The sequence below is a fragment of the Miniopterus schreibersii genome, assembly GCF_964146895.1.
Source record: "Miniopterus schreibersii genome assembly, chromosome: 12".
Classification (NCBI taxonomy): domain Eukaryota; kingdom Metazoa; phylum Chordata; class Mammalia; order Chiroptera; family Miniopteridae; genus Miniopterus; species Miniopterus schreibersii.
The window spans coordinates 67,340,192-67,360,337 of NC_138112.1; the positions used below are offsets into that span (position 1 = coordinate 67,340,192).

Sequence of the window (20,146 nt, forward strand, 5' to 3'; positions counted from 1 at the left end):
TGCTTGAGTCATATAAATGCTCAAGAAATGTTAATTATCAGCACTGATAGCCCCCCAAAAAACCCACAAATTTTGGCAGTGGCACCAGTAATAATAATAATAGATCCAACAACAGAAATAATAACAGATTCCTTTTACTGGGTATAGTACTTCACAAACTGTCAGGTGTTTTCAGTTTTTACTGTATTTGTCTGATTTTGTCTTTATAATCCTGTAAGGTAGGCTCAGAGAAATAAAGTGACCTAGTCAAGGAAGGTCACACTGCCAATAAAGACCAGGGCTTGTTCTAGAATCCAGGCTTTCTAATACCCGTATTCTCTGGGGTCTGGCTCGTGGTCCATCATGTCATTGTCCTTCTCTGTCAGGGACACACAAGGACACACTGTAAAAGTGCATGACAACTTTATCTTATGTGAGAATGAAAGATTAGACACCTCCCAGCCTGTGTTCCCCAAGTATTCTAGAGCAAGCAACAGCCGGTCCTTCTTACACTGGTTCCCCACTAGACAGCCAGCCTTCTTTTTACAGGTATCATTGTGTTAGCTCTCCTCTTCAGGTCTCAAGGCAGCTCCCTCGTCCTATTCTAGGATTGAGCGAGCACGTTGGATCATCTGATCTTCCCTTAATTCAAACTTTATTATTTCTTGTTTCTCCTTTCAGACTGCAGACTCATGAGAAGCATCTTTTGGCAGTAAGACATACATCTCCTTAGTAATTAGTTGACTCCATGATCAGAACTACATGGGATGTTCCTACCATGATTTTGTACAAAAATAAGGTAATTTCCCCCCAGCATCCTCTCTGATGACATCCTACATATTTTTAGCCAAATATTGGGGTTGGAGCTTCTGGCAAAGCCAGTGTCTTCAGGTAACATTATCAATATTTACGTGCTTTCCTTCCTCCTCCCACCCATCCCCCCAACTCACTAGGCAACGAGAAACCATGGGCAGGAGAGTCCAATAAGAGCTGGACTCAGCAAAGTGACATCACAGCAATGACTGCAATGTTTGAGCGTTAGAACCCTGAACCAGGGCAATAGCCGCAGCAATGGAATAAAAGGAGCAGATGGGAAATGCTGTCAGAAGTAGAATCCATTGACCACAACAACTTTTTTGCAATGGTGGGAGACAAGAGAAAAGTAAAAGACATTCTGAAATTCTGAGATTGAGTTTAAGAAAGAGTGGTGCCATGAATAGAAATGAAGACGTTCACAGGAAGGGAAGGGAAGATGACAAATTCAGTTTTGCACCCAAAGAAATGTGTTCTTTGGGTCTATCTCTGGATGAACCCAAAGGACACATTTGTTGAGACCTGACCATTGATTCAGGGAGGTGATGTTGAGTTTGAGGTGCTATTGGGACATTCAGCTTTGCATGAGTAGGAGGTGAATGGGTGTAGATTCAAGATGCAGAGTCATCCCAAGTGCGGTCCCAAAGGAGAAAATATTGAATGAGCCAAGGGCAAGAACATTTAGGGAGAGCAACTGGAGGAAACACAGGAGAGGTTGCCCATGCGTAGAATGAGATTGTGTGCTACCAAAGAACCGAGGGAGTGTGGGATCGCAGGGGGGGAGGGGATGCCGGCGTGCCAGGCGCCTCTGAGAGGCCTTGGGCTCGCGACCTTTCAGAGAGGGTTCTAGAAGGCTTGATGGGAGCAGGGTCTGGCCTTTGCCTTCTAGAACTGTCTACTTCCTGCTGCTTGAGGGCTAGGCCTGTTGTTTCCCTTTGTCCTTGATGCGAAGGAGGTCAGGAGTAGGAAGAATAGGAACCACCGCCTACTGAATCCTTGTTCCGTACCAGGCACTGTCCATTGCTTGAGTTCGTGGCCACCCTGACCTTTCAGAATTAGAGATCGTGATGGTCAGAGAAATGCATGGAGGCAGAGAGCGGACCCGGACAGGTTTGACTACTCACGGAATTCGACAATAAATGAACTATGAAAGGTAGGGACCATGACTTGAGAAAAAGTGGACTTTGAATATATTTTTTTAAAGATTAGGACCACTTGGCCATATTTATCAGCGAAGGAAAGGAAGAGCGGTCTGCGCCGACCACTCAGCCTGTGCGGTGCACTGTGTCCGAGACATATTCCTTCTTTGGGTGTCTTTCACTTTCACTCTTTCTCTCCCTCTGATGACCTTCTGTGACCCTGTCCCTTCTCCAGCAGACATCAGGCTCCTTGTGAAGGTAAGATGGAAGGCTCCCCTCACCTGTTCTTTGGGGACTGGCGGCGTGGGCTCCACCCCTGCAGGCCCTACCTTTCCATTCTGCCCTGCCTTTCACCCACTTGGCTGAGAGGACATGGGCTCCAAGCCACGCAGGCTGGTCTCTTTTGATTCTGATAAAGCGCAGTGATGGCAACGAATCCTGGCAGTTTCCCCAGGAAGCTGTCGTCCTTGGTACTGCTGGAGGCAGTGGGGAGGGATTCTGTGAGGCAAGAGGAAGCCATGCGAACCTCCTCCCTCTCTGAGATCACCCCTTTCCCTAAGAGTCTCTGGGATCAGCTAGATATTATGGAGTTTTCTCTAAGGCAGGGGTGGGGAAACTTTTTTCTGCCAAGGGCCATTTAGATATTTATAACATCACTCGAGGGCCATGCAAAAATATCAACATATTTTGATTGCCAGTCAGGGCACATGCCTGGTTGCGGGCTTGATCAATGACTCTCTCATCATTGATGTTTCTATCTCTCTCTCTCCCTCTCCTGTCCTCTCTCTGAAATCAATAAAGATATATTTTATATATATATATCAACATAAAAATTAGCTATGAAAAAATCTCCTAGATTTATTGAATTTCAAGTCCCACCTGCGGTTGCCTTGGCAGGGCCAGACCAAATAATTTCGCGGCATACGGCCCAAGGGCCGGATGTTCCCCACCCCTGCTCTAAGGGACCGGTCTTATCAGTCTATCGAAGTAGTTGAGAGCAATAAATAATAGAGTAGGAAGCCAGCAGATGGAGGCAAGGCAGTAGTGCCTGCTGTGGGCTCCAGCCTTCTAAAGTTCTCTCTTAGTTCAGGCCTCTCTTCCTCTCTGGCCTGGAGTGCTGCAGTGGCCCCTGATGATATTTCTGTTTCCAGGGTCTCTCCCCTACATGCCATCCCAGCCCCAGCCGGCCTCCCCAGATCTCTTTCTACAACATAGACCTGATCATAGCACATTCCTGCTTTATGCATTTTCCTACCTCCTCCAGGATAAAGTCCTCCAACCTTACCAAAGCCTGAGAGGCCTTTCCAATTTGAGCCCTGCTCACAGCAGGTCGCCTAGAACCCTCACCAAAGCCATTCTTCGCTGTTCTTTTACTTATTCATTCATTGGCATCTTCAGCAAATGTTTTTTCATGGTCTATTCTATGGTAGTATCTGCTGGGAACCACACACCCTGGCCAGTCCACACTTCTTTTCCACCCCAAACATCCTCCCTGCCTTTTGGGGCCCAGTGCCTTCCCACATGCCCTGTTCTCAGCCTGCGAGCCCCCTCCATAGCTATTCTCTAGGTCTCCCTTTCAGATAACACTTTTTTCTTTGAGCTCCACGACCTCTGAATTATTTTTTATTAAAGTTATCTATGTATTGTGTTAATCCCCCTTTTAAAAAAAATCACAATCTTGTTTACTATTTCAGTAAACTTTTTAAAAAATTACATATATATATTTATTGATTTCAGAGAGAGGAAAGGAGAGGGAGAGAGAGAGATAGAAACATCAATGATGAGAGAGTCATTGATTGAGCCCACAACCCGGGTATGTGCCCTGACCAGGAATCGAACCCCGATCTCCTGGATCCTAGGTCCATGCTCAACCGCTTAGCCACACTGGGCGGGGCTTCAGTAAACCTTTAACAGGAATAAAAATCAGTGTCCCTAGTACTTGCTTCATCCTCTTACCCTGTGAGCGAGGCTTTTGGTGTGGATGTGTTCCCACTCTTCAAAACCTCCTGCCTGGAGTTTGCGATATGAATGAAGGATGCTAGGGATGGATACCAGCATGATGGGACAGTGCTATAGAGGCGGCTCACCGCTGCGGGAATGACATGAAGGGACCCACTGTGGCCCCCCACTGCTCTGTCCCCTACCAGTTGGCCAGAGTGAGCTTCCCTACACTACCCATGCATCAGGTTGCTCCCCAGCAAAAATTTTGCAATGCTTCCTTTCCACTGAGCGCATTAGGAGAGAGGCAGTGTGATGGCTGGATGGGGCCCGGCTGTGCCCCTTGTGCATCTGGCCCTTTCATCTTTCCTAAACCTGCCCCTGGGTGTTTACATAGAACAATAGGAGCCTGTTCACCTCATAGGGTTGGAGTGAAATGCTGACAAGGAGAGTGTGCCATCTCTCAGGGGCCTGGAAATTATCCCATTGAATCTTAGGGCCCCTTATTTACTCCTGATTCCCAAAGCTTCCTCCCCCCTCCCCCCTTCATCCTCACTTCCCACTTGTTCTCAACCAGCCTTCTGCATCCAGGGCTCCTTGCCAACCCTTTCCTCGGGGCACTGATCTGAGCAGGTCTATCCGCCTAGGGTCCGGGGGCCTACCCCTCCACCTATCCTTTTAACACCCCTATCTTTATTTCCTGGAGCCTGTACAACACTGCCCAATTAATCGTGTGTGGTCCTGTAATGCTTCCATGTTCGTCTCCCAACTAGCCTGTGAGCTTCGAGTGCAGGGCAAGGACCTGGTCCTGTTCGTGGTGGTGTCCCCGCTGCCCCCACCAAGGCGCCCCCGCCCTGCCAATGGCGCTTAGCACAAGGAAGCACAGCAGAGGTTCCGCGATTCTTGTCTCAGATCGTCTGATCACAGGGTTTAGGGCCCTGGACAAGCCCTCCAGGGAGGCTGCAGGAAGGCGCCAAGGTGGAAAGTGCAGACAATGTGGAGATCCTGGAGTCCCGATTCCAGCGCGCTGGGGAGGGGCCTCACCTAGCCCAGCCGGCCTCCCAGCGCAGCTCGCGAGACTGCAGGCTGGGCGCCGCCCGCCGGCCCGCGGGCCCGCGCGCTCTTTGTGCCGCGGGCATCAGGTGCAAACCCCCGGAGCGCGGGCCGTGCGCGCACGCGCTCAGAGCGCGCGGAGCCTGGCTGCGGCCTCCGCTGCCCTCCGGGCTCCTCCGAGACCTCCTCCTGCGCCCCGGGCACGGGGGGGGGGGCGCAGGTCGGACACGTAGCCGGCCTCGCGGCTGGGTTCGGCTCGGCGCGGCCGGGCGGGCGGGGGAGCCGGGGACCGCCGCTCCAGCCCGCTGGCCTTCGAAAGATCCTCCTGGGCCAATGGCAGGCGGGGCGACGCGCGCGGATTGGTGCAGGCGCTCTGCTGATCACTGTGGAAACGCGGGCGGCGGGGAACGCGGGAGGATGCGGAGCCCGGGGCGGGAGGAGCCAGAGGGGCGGGCGGAGGAGGCGTCGAGGCCTTGAGCACCCAAGAGTTTTTACTGGTGGCAAAAGTCCATCGCGGGCTGGCGGGCGGAGGACGGGGCGGAGGAAAGGGACTGCTTGGGGGCACTGGGAGGCCAGGGATATTCCGAGGGATATTTGGCAGCACACTCCCAAGCAAAGTCGAGGAGGCTGGGGGAGGGGGCGCGGTGGGAGGAGGAGTAGGAGAAGACAAAAGCCGACGGCGAGGAGGGCTTGGCGGCACACTCGGGCGACCGGCGCCGGGAGGCCGCAGCGCACGGGGTATCCCGGTCGATAGGCAACATGGGAAAGGGGGGGAACCAGGGCGAGGGGGCCGCCGAGCGCGAGGCGCCGATGCCCACCTTCAGCTGGGAGGAGATTCAGAAGCACAACCTGCGCACCGACAAGTGGCTCGTCATCGACCGCAAGGTCTACAACATCACCAAATGGTGCAGCCGGCACCCGGGGGGCCACCGGGTCATCGGGCACTACGCGGGGGAAGATGCTACGGTAAGGGCCTGGGGGCTCTCCCGCCACCTTTCTCTGCTGCAGGCGGGAGCAGGGAGCCGTGGGTCCCAGGGCGCCAAACCTCCGCTGAATGGAGCTCGGGGCGCCCAGGAGGGAAAGAAAGTGCTTACTGCGCTCGCCCCCTGCTCCGAAGCTTTGTCCCCGGGCCAGCCTGCTGTGGGGTCGGGCTTGGGACCCCGGGAGGCAGCGGCGCGGTGCAGATCCGAGCGGCGGAGGATCGTGCAGGATCTACCACGCGCACCGGGACCCACGCGTCCGCTTCTTCCGCCGGGTTCACGGGAACCAGGGACGCCCCAAAGGGGGCGCTCGGGCCCTGGAGCTTTGGCGCCCCGGCGTGGAAGATGGCCGCCCCGGGCGCTGCCCAGAGGAGCCCGAGAGGAGCCAGGTGTGGGACCCGGAGAGCGCCCCTCACTCTCCAGCCAGACGAGGGGGCGGGAAGGGAAGCCTGTCCCCGGCCGGGTCTGCTTCTGCCTGGAGTCTGGTCTGAGGGGGTCCGCGATGGCTGCCTTGGAGAGGCTGCCTGGGAGCTCCTGTTCCCACGCCCTCAAAGACTCCAGGACCGCCTCACCCCTAGAATCGGCCTTCTTGGGGACTCGGGTGGGGACTTGGTAAAGAAGAGAAAGGGCTGGAGTTTGCAAAGCCCAGGTCGAGAGGCGTCCTAAGCCGCGTGGAGTTAGCAGCACCAGGCGGCTTGGCAACAGGTCCCGCTGCACCCGAGGTTACTCTGGGACGTTCAACTCAATGGTCCTCTGTTTAAACCCGGCCAGGAATGCCCTTCTCTCAGCTCGCACAACCCCTATCCCAGAAGCTATTTCCTTCTAAGATCAGACTTTTAGGGCACGGAATGTGAAATGTACTAACTGGGGATATAGTTGAATGGTGGTGAAGTGAGCACTGGCCATTCATTCTCTCTCTGTATCCCCTGGGAAGTATGGGCAGTGGGCTTGGAGAGGCCGAAACCGGCTGGGAATCAAGAGTTTTGTGTTTAGGCTGTTGAGCAGGCGCTTTGCTCCTGGGGCGTGGACTGCCTTCCTCAGAGCTCTGGGGAGTGACAGTATTTGGGCCAAGCAAGCAGACAGGTTGCATCCCCTGCAGCACTGTTGGGAGTGAAGTACTACTTAGATCCTCACAAGAGGCTGAAAGTCAAAGGAGCTCTTCTTGGAACAATTCAGGCTCTCAACAGAGCATTTTCCCGTTTTGAAGAAGAGAAGACCCCAGAACTCAGGACCTCCTCTTCCCCAGAAAGGTGACTCAGCGAAGAGCAATGGCAGTTGCCATTTGGGCCTTCTGCATGAGTTAGAACTTCTTGGCCTTGCCTGTCAGCAGAAAAATTGCTTAATTTTTACAGTTTACGAATTACATTCATACCTATTACCTCATTTATCTGAGCCTGTGGTCAGCCCTGTAGGCATCTCTGATTGCTCATTGCTGTTAGGTTTAGAAACCTGCTCAAGCCCTGACCAGGTAACTCAGCAGGGTAGGTCAGTTGGCTAGAGGGTCATCTCAATACACCACGGTTTGGGGTTTGATCCCCAGGCCCTGGGCCTAAATTCAGAACCTGCCATCACTGAGTCCTCCCTCCATCCCTATTTCATTCTGATCTCTCTCCCTCTGGTCCTCTGGTACCTCTTTGGTCTTTGCTTTGCTGTGGACAAGAGGAACCCTCACCCATGTCCCAACAGTGTCTGCTCTTTTCATGTTAGAGTCCCACCACTGCGGAGCTTTCCCCACTGGGGACTTTTAACCTTCAACTGCAATTTCGTCATATTTATTCAGTGTCTCCATTGCTCAGAGCTGGGCCCTGGGCACTAAGATGAGTAATCCACTTTCCCTTCTTCCTTTCAAACTGGGACTTGAATGTTGACCCTCTGTTTCTAGATACCAGCTCCCCCACCCTCCTTGTCCAGCACTTTCCTGCCCTGTCCCCTCTTAGAACCCAGAGAAGGAGAGAAGAGGTCAGGATTATATTGTCTTTTAACCTGCTGCTCCGCTGTTCTTGTGAAAAGGCAGCAGATTGAAAATGGAATGGATCTCTACCCTCCTTTAGACAGGGCAGGAGAGTCACAATAGAGGCAGACCACCTGGGTTTGAGTGTCAGACTTATGATTTCCTAGGCAAGGCACTTACTTTGAACTTCCCTTTCCAGGTCTATAAAATGGGCAAGTTATTTATCAGGCTCAAGTGGGCTGTGTGTGAGGTCATTGTTTAAATTTGTGAAGGGCCATTACTGTGTTTATGCTCCAGCGCGCTGGGAGGCGGGGGGGGGGGGGCACTCAGTAAATAGGAAAGGAAGTGTGAAGGCAGGAACGTCACTGACCCATTTTTACCAAAGAAAAGACATTTACTGCAATAGAAATTCCTCCCTTGGTTGTGCCTGGAGGGCAGCTAGATCTAGGGAGGAGGGGTCTAACTCCTGCTGGCTACAGCCTCAGGGAAGATCCCACACCCAGCCCTGAATTCCTGACATCTTATGCAGAGTCCTGTTTCCTGCTGTAATCTCATCACACTCAGGTTGCCTGCCTGAGGCCTACTTCCTGTGTAGCCTTCCCTTGCATGAGCAGGAACACTGGCCAAGGGCTCTTTGGGCACAGAGCACTGCCGAGCCGGCCTCCGTTGCTTCTCTCCCTTGGAGGGGACATGGCACAGGGTCTTCCTGGCCTGCCTGCATATCTCTGCTTTGGAAAAAAAATAGGCATCCCTGTCTCCAGCTGAGATCCCGCTCCTGCTTCTCCCTCTCTAACCACGTGTTCCAGAGTTCCTGTTATGCCTGGAGTTGGCTCCTCCCGCACTTCTGAGTCCTGAGCTCAGCGCCCCAGGTGTGAAGCTGGATTAGAGACCAGCGAGTAGGTGGATACAGCTGAAACAAGTCATTGCACCCTATGCTCAGTGCAAGGGGAGGAGCTATGAGCTCTGCCTTGATTGGGACCAGGGCAGGGATTATGTTTTCTTGCAGAAGTTGGCCAGCGTGGAGCCGGGCAGTGGCAGAAGCAGGAACTGTGAAGACCAGGGAGTGGGGCATGCACATGTCTTCCACTTGGGAATTGGGGTGTTCTGGGTTCTGGTCCTTCCTCCTACAGCCTGACCTCCTTCCCCCCTGACATACCCTGCTGGGGGGGGGGCGGGGGTGCTCGGCTCCTTTCTCTTCACCTGTGTCCCTGGCTTCTCTCCCCATCAGACGAGGGTGGAACAGGTTCCAATTCTTGTTCCAAAATCGGCCTTTGGGTTGTCTCTGTCCTGCCTTTCCCCGCATACGGCCTGCTTTACAGCAGCAGGCACTTCTGTAGCGGGGCAGCTACTGGGAACCTTATGCAAGTGTGTGGCACATCCGGCACTTTGAAGAGGGAGACACAGCGATCGACTCTCAGGGAAGAGCAAGCTCAGCTTGATTGAAGCCTCTGCATTAACAGTGGGAAAGTCTAGAGTTAAGCACACCTGGAGTGTGATACCAGCGGCGAGTAGCTTCGTCTCCCCCGGTCTCTTCTCATCCCTAAAATAGGACTTGTCCCAGAGTTTGGTAAAGATAAGTGGCTTGAGTACATACAGCTGGTGACTCAGTGGCTAGCCCACATAATCCCAGCATGCGGCCCCTCTTCCAACCACCAGTGTGTAAGTGCTGGAGACGGTGAGGAGTTTCCAGAAGCATAAGCTGAGTTGTGCAAAACGGCAGAAGAGTCTGAACATGACGGCAGAGTGGGAAAGTCTCCTGGGATTAGGGTGTGCACAGCGTGGGGTCCTGGGTCCCTTCTGTTAGGCACTATTGTAGGCCTGGGGTTATTGCAGCCAGCGAGACAGGTGTGGATATTCCCTTGTGTAGCTTATGTTCTGGGGGGGCGGGGACAGACAATGAGGAGGTGAGCACAGGTGGTCCCTGACTTTGCAATGGTTTGACTTAGGACTTTTTGATTTTACGATGCTGCAAAAGTGATATGTGTAATAAATTGCATGAGATAGTCAACACTTTATTATAAAATGCACTTTGTGTTAGATGGTTTTGCCCATCTGTGGGTAGACTTGTGTTCTGAGCACGTTTAAGGTAGGCTGGGCTGAGCTCTGACCTTCAGTAGGTTAGGCATAGTAAATGCATTTTCTACTTAGGTATGTAAGTCAGAGCATCTATACATAATAGAGCCTGTGGTCTTGATAACTAATTGGAAGAAGATAAAACATGTCTCAGAAAGTGTGGGGCTGGAGGGTGGCTACTTTAGATGGGGTGGTTGAGAGAAGCCTAACTGAGGTACATCCCAAATGGAGCCCACCATGGGACGCTGTGGGAGCAGGACTCTAGGCAGAGGGGAAGAGCCGTGCAAAGGCCCTGATGAGGAAACGAGCTTGGTAGGTTCAATGACAGTTCCCACCAGGCCCACTCAGAAAACTGCCGGACCTACCAGGGACAAGGAGAGACTCCAATGGCACTTGGCTTTCTAAACTGGTAGGAGGCGTCAGGTGTAGGGGGAGGCAGTCCCTGAGCCAGGTGAACTTGCATTTGAACCTGGCTCTGCCATGGGGAACCTAAGAGGCCACCTTTCTGAGCTCCAGGGCCTTCATTGTCAAGTAGGGCTTGAGGCTTCAGGAACATAACATAAACAACCGCTGGCTCCCTGCCTGGCATTTCCCTTCCCAGGAGGTGAGGCCACCTGAGAACTCCACCAGGTCCCCAGCCCACGCAAGGGCCTGGAGGCATGACCTGGACCTGGTGGGGGCGGTGGGAGCTGGATGTGGGGTGAGTGTATTTGCAGATGGGCCACTGTACCGAATTCTACCTCCGTGAAAAGTAGAGAGCAACCTTCAGTTGTCAGACAAGGCAGTTGTTCCTCAGGAAGCTCCTTTTTTCAAGGACTTCCTGATCATGTCTCAAAAGCTTTGGTCTAATGTGAGGAGGACCAATGAAAGGGCTCCTTTAGGCTCTGACCTGGGGGGAGGCAGCTCTGCTCACCAGGACACCACCAGCGCACTGGGCCCGGACTTGGGCAGCAGGGCTGGGCCACTCCTGGGGCTTTGGAACATGGGGGCTGGGAGGGTCCTCACTTTGCAGAGGAGGCTGAGGCTGGGTGGGGGCGGCTGGCCTTTGTGGGCACAGCTGGTCAGTACTGCACCCCAGGCTCCTCACTGCCGGCCCAGGGCCCCTGAAATAGCAGCAGGGCCCTTCTCTGGAAATACACACAATCGGGTCCCTTTTCTGTTCCGTTAGTGGGGCACAGGCCTTTTTAAAAATGCTCTGGGCCCGGTTTTCCTCTGCACAGTGTTGCTTTGTAAGTCTGTTCTAGACACAAATAGAACAAAGGCCAGGCAGGAGGACTTGGTGCCAGGGATGCGGTAAGGAAGTGGGAGAAGGCTGGCAACTACCACTGTGAGATACTTTAGTGGGAGGTGGGGGCGAGTGAAAACATTTTTATGCCTTGCGAACACTTTCCCATTTCTCCCCATTTATTTATTTTTTTTAATTTGAAAATTCCCAAACATCCAGAAAAGTTGAAAGAAATAACTGAACACACCTGTACGGCTTCGCCCGGGATCCACTGATTTTAACCTTTGGCCACACTGGCTGGCCTCCTCTTTAGGCAAACCCAGTTTTCTTTTGCCGAATGGAATGGAAACAAATTGTACCATATGCCACGTCAGCCCTAAATTCTTCACCGTCTAAGAATTGAGACAGTCTCTAACTATGTACATTATTACTTTAAAATGGGAAAAAGATTAAAATGGATAACTTTTTTTTTATTGTGAGAGCAATAGAGCGATGTTAGAGGAAGTTTGGAAAGTAATGGAAATAAAGCAAGCCATAATGCCACCACCTTAGCATGTAATGGTTTAGAGCCTTCCATAAAAATTATTTTCATACTTTCTCAAATTATGAAAAATCTCTTTTCAGAAGTGCTGGTACCTAATTCTGCATTTGTTTTTGGTTTCACATCATCTCTAAGCACATTTTCCATGCTGTGTAGTCTCCAGCCGTGCTCCTCTCATTGGTAGCCGAGTGCCAGGGTTGTGGGTGGCCCATTTTGCAGGGTCCCAGGCACCCAGCGGAGGAGCCCAAGGAAACTCACGTCCTTCCCTGGCCCGGCCGGCCCAGCCCAGCCTGGCACCCCCACCCTGCATCTCTCCCTGGAGGGGCGCACTGTTCTGACTCGCCCAGTGGCAGCCCACAGGTCCATGCACACACACTTGGCCAGCTCAGTGGCCCCTTGTCAGGGCAGAGGCCCAGGTGGCACCTCTGTGGGAGCTGGGCACTGAGGGATCTGCCCTGGATGAGGCATGAAAGAGCATTTGGGGCCAGCTCGTAGGAGGCCCCAGCGATGTCTGAGTGGGAGGCACACGGATTTGCTGGTGAATCCTGCCCTCCCAGGTAAGGGCACAGGCTGAGGTTGGGGTCCTCACTCAATGCCTACCCCCTGTTCCCTAGGATGCCTTCCGCGCCTTCCACCGTGACCTTGATTTTGTGCGCAAGTTCTTGAAGCCCCTGCTGATCGGTGAGCTGGCCCCGGAGGAGCCCAGCCAGGACCGGGGCAAGAGTGTGAGTCAGACCTACCAAGGAAGGAGGAGGGGAGGGTTTGTGGGGAGATGAGGACCCCACCCTCAGGTGGAGAGTGCTGGGTGTGAGGCAGGGGAGCTTTACGCCATTCCAGGGGGAGCCACCACTCATCACTTGGGATCAGGGAAGATTCAGAGCCTCTGCAGAAGGCCCTACCCCCACCACCCACCCAGTCTTGCTGCCAGCCTGGCTGAGCCCCTACTTCGAGAATTCATTCCCAGCCTCCTCTCTACCTCTGGGACCTCAGTGGACCCAGTCTGGGCAGAGGGTCGTTCCCCCTTGTCCATGTGTCCTCCAGACGTCAACCTCCCCTCCTCCCAGATCTCCATGTCTGCCCCTCCTCTCATCTTTCCTCCCAGGGCTGATGAGAAGGTTGCCTTCACCCCTCCTGGAGCTGAGCTGGGGTCCCACCTGGCCTTCACACGCGGCTTTATCCACAGACCCTTCCAGGCGGCCTCTCTCCCCACCCGGCAGAGTCCCACAGGCTCCCCTTCCTCACCCTGCTTCTCGCTCCCACCATTTCCCGCTTTTACTGCTGCTTCAGTGGGCACCAGAGATACTCTTCAGATGCTTCACCATCACCCAGGCTCCCAGATCTGGCCTCCTCCACGTCCCCATGACCATGTCTGCCTTTCACAGTACCCTGGGCATGTCCCCAAAGAAGATACCTTCAGCCCCTGCTGTCCACTCCCTTCTCCTCCTGCCCTGCCTGCCTCCAGCGATGCCCACATTTCCCCAGAGCCATCCTGGGCTCTGCCTCCATCCCCCCCCGGGCCCTGCCAGTCCTCTCCCGCCTCCCTTGCCCAGCTCTGGGGGGCAGGGAGTTTGTCCTGCACTGTTTTTGTGTCTCCCCCACCTCTACCTCAAGTCTCAATGGGGTACCCAGAACAAGTGTCCGCTAGTGGAAACTGCAAGCTTTTGGGGGGGCGGGTAAAGTAGACATTAAATAACATTTACCTTTTTTTTTTTTTTTAATATATCTTTATTGATTTCAGAGAGAGGAAAAGAGAGGGAGAGACAGAGATAGAAACATCAATGGTGAGAGAGTCATTGATCGAGCCCGCAGCCCAGGCATGTGCCCTGACCGGGAATCGAACCCTGATCGCCTGGATCCTAGGCCAATGCTCAACCGCTGAGCCGCGCCCGGCCGGGCAACATTTACCATTTTAACCATTTTCAGGGGTACAGTCAGTGGCTTTGAGTCCATTCACACTGTTGTACAACCATCGCCACTATTTATCTCCAGAATTTTTTCGTCTTCCCAAACTCTGAGACTGTCCCCCTTAAACATTAATTTTCATTCTCTCTCCCTCGGTCCATGGCAAACGCTCCTCTCCTTTCTGACTATGCATCTGCCTATTCCAGGCACCTCAGACGGCGGGATCCACTGAGGGTTTGTCCATTTGTGTTTGGCTTGATTGCACTGAGCATAGTGTCTTTAAGGTTCATCCATGTTGTGACACGTGTGAAAATGTCCTTCCTTTTCAAGGCTGAATAGCACTCCGTTGTATGGGCGGACCGTTTTGGTTTGCCTTCATCCACCCATCGATGGTTCTGGTCCGTGTTCGCCTTCTGCTCACTGGGGACAGTGCTGTGGACGTGGGTGTGCGGAACCAAGCTGTTGAGTCTAACCCTTTCTCTGCCACTTACCTGGACAAACGCACAGGCCCCCAGAGCGGGGCCAGGGCCGGGCGGGCGGTGGCGACCGCAGCAGGTGCCCTGCCTGGCAACTGGGTGGTGGACGCTGTCCCTGTGCCCTTGCCCCGCAGCTGCAGATCACCGAGGACTTCCGGGCCCTGAGGAAGGCGGCCGAGGACCTAAACCTGTTCAAGAGCAATCACCTTTTCTTCCTGCTCCTCCTGGCCCACATCGTCGCCATGGAGAGCGTGGCATGGCTCACCCTCTTGTACTTCGGAAACGGCTGGGTCCCAACCCTCATCGTGGCCTTTGTCCTTGCTACCTCTCAGGTGAGGCACAACGCCCTCACCAGCCACTCAGAGCGCCCGGTCCCCCCAGCTCTCGGAGGCCTGGCGCCTGTGCCACCGCTGGGAGAGCATCTGTGGCCCTCTGTCCCCAGGCCCAAGCTGGATGGCTGCAACACGATTATGGCCACCTCTCCGTCTACAAGAAATCCACGTGGAACCACATCGTCCACAAGTTCATCATTGGCCACTTAAAGGTACGTCTCAGCAGCCCTGGGTGTCCTCCATCAGTTAACAGCTGGTGCAGCGCGTCTCCCTTTCCCCCGAGACCAGGTCCCCAGCTGTGCAACTTTCAAATCCCCCACTTCTCCGACCTTCTGAGCCTGGACTCCCTATCTCATTAGGCCCACAAAACCAGTGTGCTGGGGGGGGGGGGGACATGGATGTGGGAGAGACACATTGATTGGTTGCCTCCCGCACGCACCCCAGCTGGGGCCAGGGATTGAGCCTGCAACCGAGGTACATGCCCTTGGCTAGAATCGAACCTGGGACCCCTCAGTTTGCTGGCCACCGCTCTAACCACTGAGACAAATCAACTAGGGCCAGTATGCTAGTTTTGAAGACAGACACATGCCTCTTTGGTCGGTTGACTCTGTTGATTATACTGTTTGCTCCTTTCTAATACATTCCTTTTCGTTTGGGGCCAGTAGAGAAACAGCTTGTCTTGATGAATTGGAGTAATGTGAGCTGTTTGATACATTGAGGTCCTCCTTTTTTTTCCCCTCCTGGGAAACAAAGCAAGACTTGGAGCAGGGCCATCCTCAGTCTAGCTTTTGTTAAATGTAACCTCCCGTTTCATTGTGCGCTGTTTATCTTCATTTTCATCGCTTTGTTTTGTGAGTCCTTTATCATAAGCCATCTCAGATAATGCTTTGGGGTAAGAAAAGGAGATACTTTCATCATAGAAGTCTTTAGATAAGGGGACATCACACAAGTATAATGAGTGTCTGAGCCAAAGGACCAAAGTTGTTTAAAACCCAGGAGGTAAGACGGGGATCTACTGTCCACCCTACAGACAGGAGGCTGGCCCACGGAAGTGGTAAGTTTGTAAAACCCTAACTGGACTTGCCATTGACCTTGTGCTGATTTGATAGGCGTTATCTCTTTGGTTTGGCAAACAAGGCCTTGCCAGCTCTCTCTCTGAAACAGATCATCCTTCGCCCCAGCCCTTTCCCAACAGCATCCAGCTGCATTCTAAGAAAGGCTGCATCCTGAAGACTTCCACCCTCCCCACCCTGGCTTGGGAAGAGCTACATGTCAGGGTTAACTTATCCCCCTGCAATCCAGACCTTCAAGCCCTTGGCTTGCAGGCTCCAGATCTGGTTGGGGGTGAACCAGTCACCAGTTCTACAGCAAGTGGCTGGGCTGGCGCTGAACCTGAAGCAGTCTGAAAACCTGGTTTTCTTCCAGGATTTCAGAGGGGAGGGGAGAGGGTGCACATAGTAGAGCACTTTGTCTCATTTTATATGCTTTTCTGTTGGATAAAACCCTCCTCAGTATTGGAAAGTAGCATTTCACGCCCAACCCATGCTATCCCCACGCACTCAACAAAGATGGGCTGTGTCCTGTTCCCAGATTCTGGGCAGGAGCTGATGTCCCCAGTCCTTGAAGGGCCCTGGAGCACAGCTCCTGTGTCCAATGGAAGACAAGGTCAGAACAGAGGGTCAGCCTCCATGGAGAACCCTCTCTTATGAAATCGGAATTCTGGAATGATGGGAAGACAGTCCTTGAGCTCACAGACTAGAGGAGGTCAGGCCCCCTGCTGGCTGTGTCCTTTGTGTTGTGTCTAGGCCAGTGGCGTGGCCGTGCAGCTCACCCAGGGGTTCCCCAGAGCCGGGGCGATCACAGGTTGCCTGGAATTACTCTTGCACTGGGTGGCCACCCAGCTGCAGACAGTCTCATGAGGTGATCTGTTCCTCCGGTCCCTTTGCTGGGACAAAAAGGGTCTGACTGTAGGGAGCCCTGTCAACTCAGATGTTCTAGTACAAGCAGTGAGGACAGTGAACAGGATGCCGGGAGCCTTGAGGGACTGGGACCTGCTTCTTAGTCTCAGCCTGCGCAGTTGTAGGATTCCATGTGTGAGCTCCCCACGTCCTGACTTCCCTCTTCCTTCGGCCCATGCCACTTCTGGTGGACATTTCTTCCGGAGGATGCTCTTACATAAAGGAAGTCCTAAGCACTCATACCTCTGCTTAAAACCTTTTTGTAGTTCGGCATTGCACTTAGGATAAAATGCAAACAGCAGGGTCTGGCGCCATCTAGACTCTGGAGATGGAGGCCCGGAACCCGCCAGCCTTTCCACAGTCTCGCCTCGGGCCAGGCCACTGGGCCAGGACTAGGGTGAAGCAAATGAGGCAATTTAAGGGAACACCAAGAAACAATAATCGAGATGATGCTTTAATGCACTACTTTCTTGAAAAAGCAAAATTAATGCAAAAAAAATCCACAATCAACAAAATATCAACTTTTAAAAAAAATTGTTTTGTTTTTAGAGAGAGAGAGGGAGAGAGAGAGAAAAAAACATTGATTTGTTGCTCCACTTACTTATGTGTTCGTTGGTTGATTCTTGTATGTGCCCTGACCGGGGATTGAACCTGCAACTTTGGCGTATCGGGACAATGCTCTAACCTACTGAGCTACCCGACCAGGGCCCAAAATATCAACATTTCAAATAAAGATCAGGACTGTGCTGAGCCATATTGGAACCGGAGGCAAAGGGAAAAGCTCGTGTCTCTGTACACATGTTCGTAAGTGTTCTTTTCTTAATGGTTGATTTCTTTCCCCCCCAGAGCATTATAGTAGTTAACAAATACTTAAAAATTAGAAAGTCAGTGTACTACAAACCCCAACATTAAGTTTAACCATATTATTTATAGCAAAACAATTTGCTGTTTTAATTTCGGTTAATTGAAAATCATTTAAGATCATCACTTGATTGAAATCACACACTTAGCAGTTCTCTCAATTGAAAACGAGATGAGCCAAAAAGTAGATTTGGAAAATGTCATTGACGAGGCAAAACCAAGGTGCACCTTAGGTTTCTCTCGGGCTCTGATGTGGCTCAGCCCAGCACCGCTGGCTGCCATCCTGAGCCTCGGGCCCAACCGAGGGGCCCTCCTTTGGCTTCTGGAACAGCCCACAGTCCCCCTCCCTCCCCCAAGGCCCTCACCTAGGCTCTTCCCTCTGTCAGTAAAGCACCCTGGCTCGGGCCTGGACCCGCCTCCCAGCCTGCAGGCCAAGTGCAGGCCTGAGCGGCCGCCCGAAACTTGCCCAGCCCCACGGGCCCTGTCTCAGTGTGGTGTGACACCGACTCCCTCGCTAGACAGGGGCTCGCCTCTGTTTCCCACCTCAGCCCTGGGGCAGGCAGTGTCGCCACCACATTCTGAGACCACGGGCTGGGTCATTCCGTCCGATCTGAGTGCAGGGATGGTCCCACCTCGTTGGTACCCACAGCCCATCTTGCTTTCCTCCAGTTACTCAACAAAGGTGCTTACTCATAACAGGCCTTGAGTCTTAATTTCTTTGTTCCAGAGATTTTCCGTTTCATTTTTATTAGGAATTTGGTTCCTTTTGGCTAGGAAGTCGAGTGTGTCATCAGATTCCTTAATCCTCTAAGCTCTCACTCCTGACACTTTGTTTTGCTCTGACGGGATTTGAGGCCCGCCCGCGCCTAGGTGCCTGAGGTCACTGCAAAGCCCACAGCTGCTCACGGCTGTTCCCGCCCAGGGTGTGCCAGAACATCTCCCAAGTAAAATGTTTGTTTTAGTTTTTATTCCTTTCCATAGACGGGCCAGATCCTTGGCCAAAGCATTGATGGATCCAACAACAGTTTACCCATGAAGTCCTGATGTGAAGGCTCAGAGTCTTGTTTCTTTCTGTGCATCAGGGGGCCACTGTGTGGCGGGATGTGCCCTCAGAATGTGTTAGGCTCAGCCAGCGAGGCTCAGAGGTTGAGCGTCGACCTAGGATCCAGGTGATCGGGGTTCGATTCCCAGTCAGGGCACATGCCTGGGTTGCGGGCTCGATCCCCAGTCAGGGGTGTGCAGGAGGCAGCTGATCAACGACTCTCTCATCATTGATGTTTCTATCTCTCCCTCTCTCTTCCTCTCTGAAATCAGTAAAGACATATTAAAAAAAAAAAAAGTATTAGGAGCTTCCGCTGGTGGGACACATTTGTGGCCTGGAAAGAAATACTCATGTAATGCTTCTGTCTCCTGGAATCTTAGTTTTATACCTTCATGCTAGACACAGGAAGCTTTTCCCTGTGCGTGTTGGAGATTTAACCAGTCCTCCCTGTAGCCGCCCCGTGCACCGTGACCACTCCTACTGTCCCTGAAACGCCTTCTCGTACAACACGGCACACAGGAGCCGCGCAGAGGAGGGGGCGCGGAGGCTCCCACCTGATGTTGGAGGGGCGCAGAGGCCACCCCTCGCCTGCTGAAGCGCTCGCCCCGTGGGGCGTCACCGGCTGTCCTCGCCCGCCGTCACCGCCTTGCTACTGGGGAAACAGGCCTGGAGGGATGGGGTGACTTGCTCCACTCAGAAGCCCGGGCCGCCAGCGTCCTTGACTCAGGACTGGCAGGGCCGAGTTCCTTCACAGAGACCTTGAGTGTAACAGACGCCGGCCCTGGGCGTTGGAGTAGCTGGCGAGCTCAGGTCCCCCGGCAGACCGCACCCCTCACCCCCCTCTCCCCCGCAGGGTGCCTCTGCCAACTGGTGGAACCACCGCCACTTCCAGCATCACGCCAAGCCCAACATCTTCCAGAAGGATCCAGATGTGAACATGCTGCACGTGTTCGTCCTGGGCGAATGGCAGCCCATTGAGGTAAGAGAAGGGGCCGGTATGGACGTGGGGGGTGTTCGGCCTGAGTGGGGATGGGGAAGAATTCTGGAGAGTGAACAGCCAGCCAGACCTGATGTTTCGACGTTTACATGGACCCCTCTCCTAGACGCCCTGAATTCCTCAAGCTGGGGTTTCTGTGGAATGATTTCACGTGTAAAAAGTGGACAGAGCTCCTTCCAGCGTGTTAGTGTTGGTTAGATGCCTCCCCCACTCCCCATGCCGGGGAAAGGCATTTCCTGGCTTGTTTTTTCCCGGGGAAGGGGGAACTCTGATCTCGGTTTGCAAGAAGACACAATTCCAGGGCTCAGGCTTGATCCCCAGAGGCCAGGTCAAGGAAGGCTTTTTGGAAAGTCACAGTCCTCGATGCTGGAAGGCACATGGGCATGGTCCGGTCCACCCACTTCATCAGCGGTGACAGAATGAGGCTCAGCAGGTGGAAGGGTGTGTTCAGGGTCACACAGGTAGTGGTGGGGTGGAGGCCCCAGACCTGACAGCTGGCCATTTTCTTCCACTCTGTCACACACCTTTATTTTAATATGAGTGCATTTTATAAAGTGGAACAGAAATATACAAAATTGAAAAATGTGTCTCCTGTTCTCTCCGCCATCCCCCCTTTGCCCCAAATGTCATGCCCCTGAGGGTAACCACTGTGACAACATGCCATGTATCTTCTATGTGTGTATAAACACGCATAATCTGTTTTTCAAAAGCAAAGATTAAAACTTAGATCCCCTGTTCTGCAGCTTGCCGCCTCAGCAAACATGGACCTCCTCCCGAGAGTCCCGGAGCTCTGCTCTGTTTCTACTCTGTAATGTTTCCCACGCTATTTTATAGATAGGAAAATTTGGTGTTGCTCATCCTTCATTTCCTTTTAATAAAAGCACTC

At 53.1% G+C, this 20,146-nt stretch overlaps 1 protein-coding gene across 3 annotated transcripts in view; it reads left to right on the plus strand.

Annotated features, from left to right (window-relative positions):
- FADS2 (fatty acid desaturase 2) overlaps positions 1-20,146 on the plus strand; it is a 72,999-nt gene that overhangs the window by 41,489 nt on the left and 11,364 nt on the right. For 2 of the 3 annotated variants that reach the window (XM_081155566.1, XM_081155565.1), the window contains 5 exons: positions 661-778; positions 12,307-12,417; positions 14,205-14,402; positions 14,513-14,614; positions 19,117-19,242. In XM_081155566.1, the coding sequence (XP_081011692.1) occupies positions 728-778; positions 12,307-12,417; positions 14,205-14,402; positions 14,513-14,614; positions 19,117-19,242 (588 nt within the window). In that variant the 5' untranslated portion in view covers positions 661-727. Of the gene's footprint in view, positions 1-660; positions 779-5,184; positions 5,889-12,306; positions 12,418-14,204; positions 14,403-14,512; positions 14,615-19,116; positions 19,243-20,146 lie in introns of those variants that run through there. The other variant, XM_081155564.1, reaches the window with a different exon arrangement.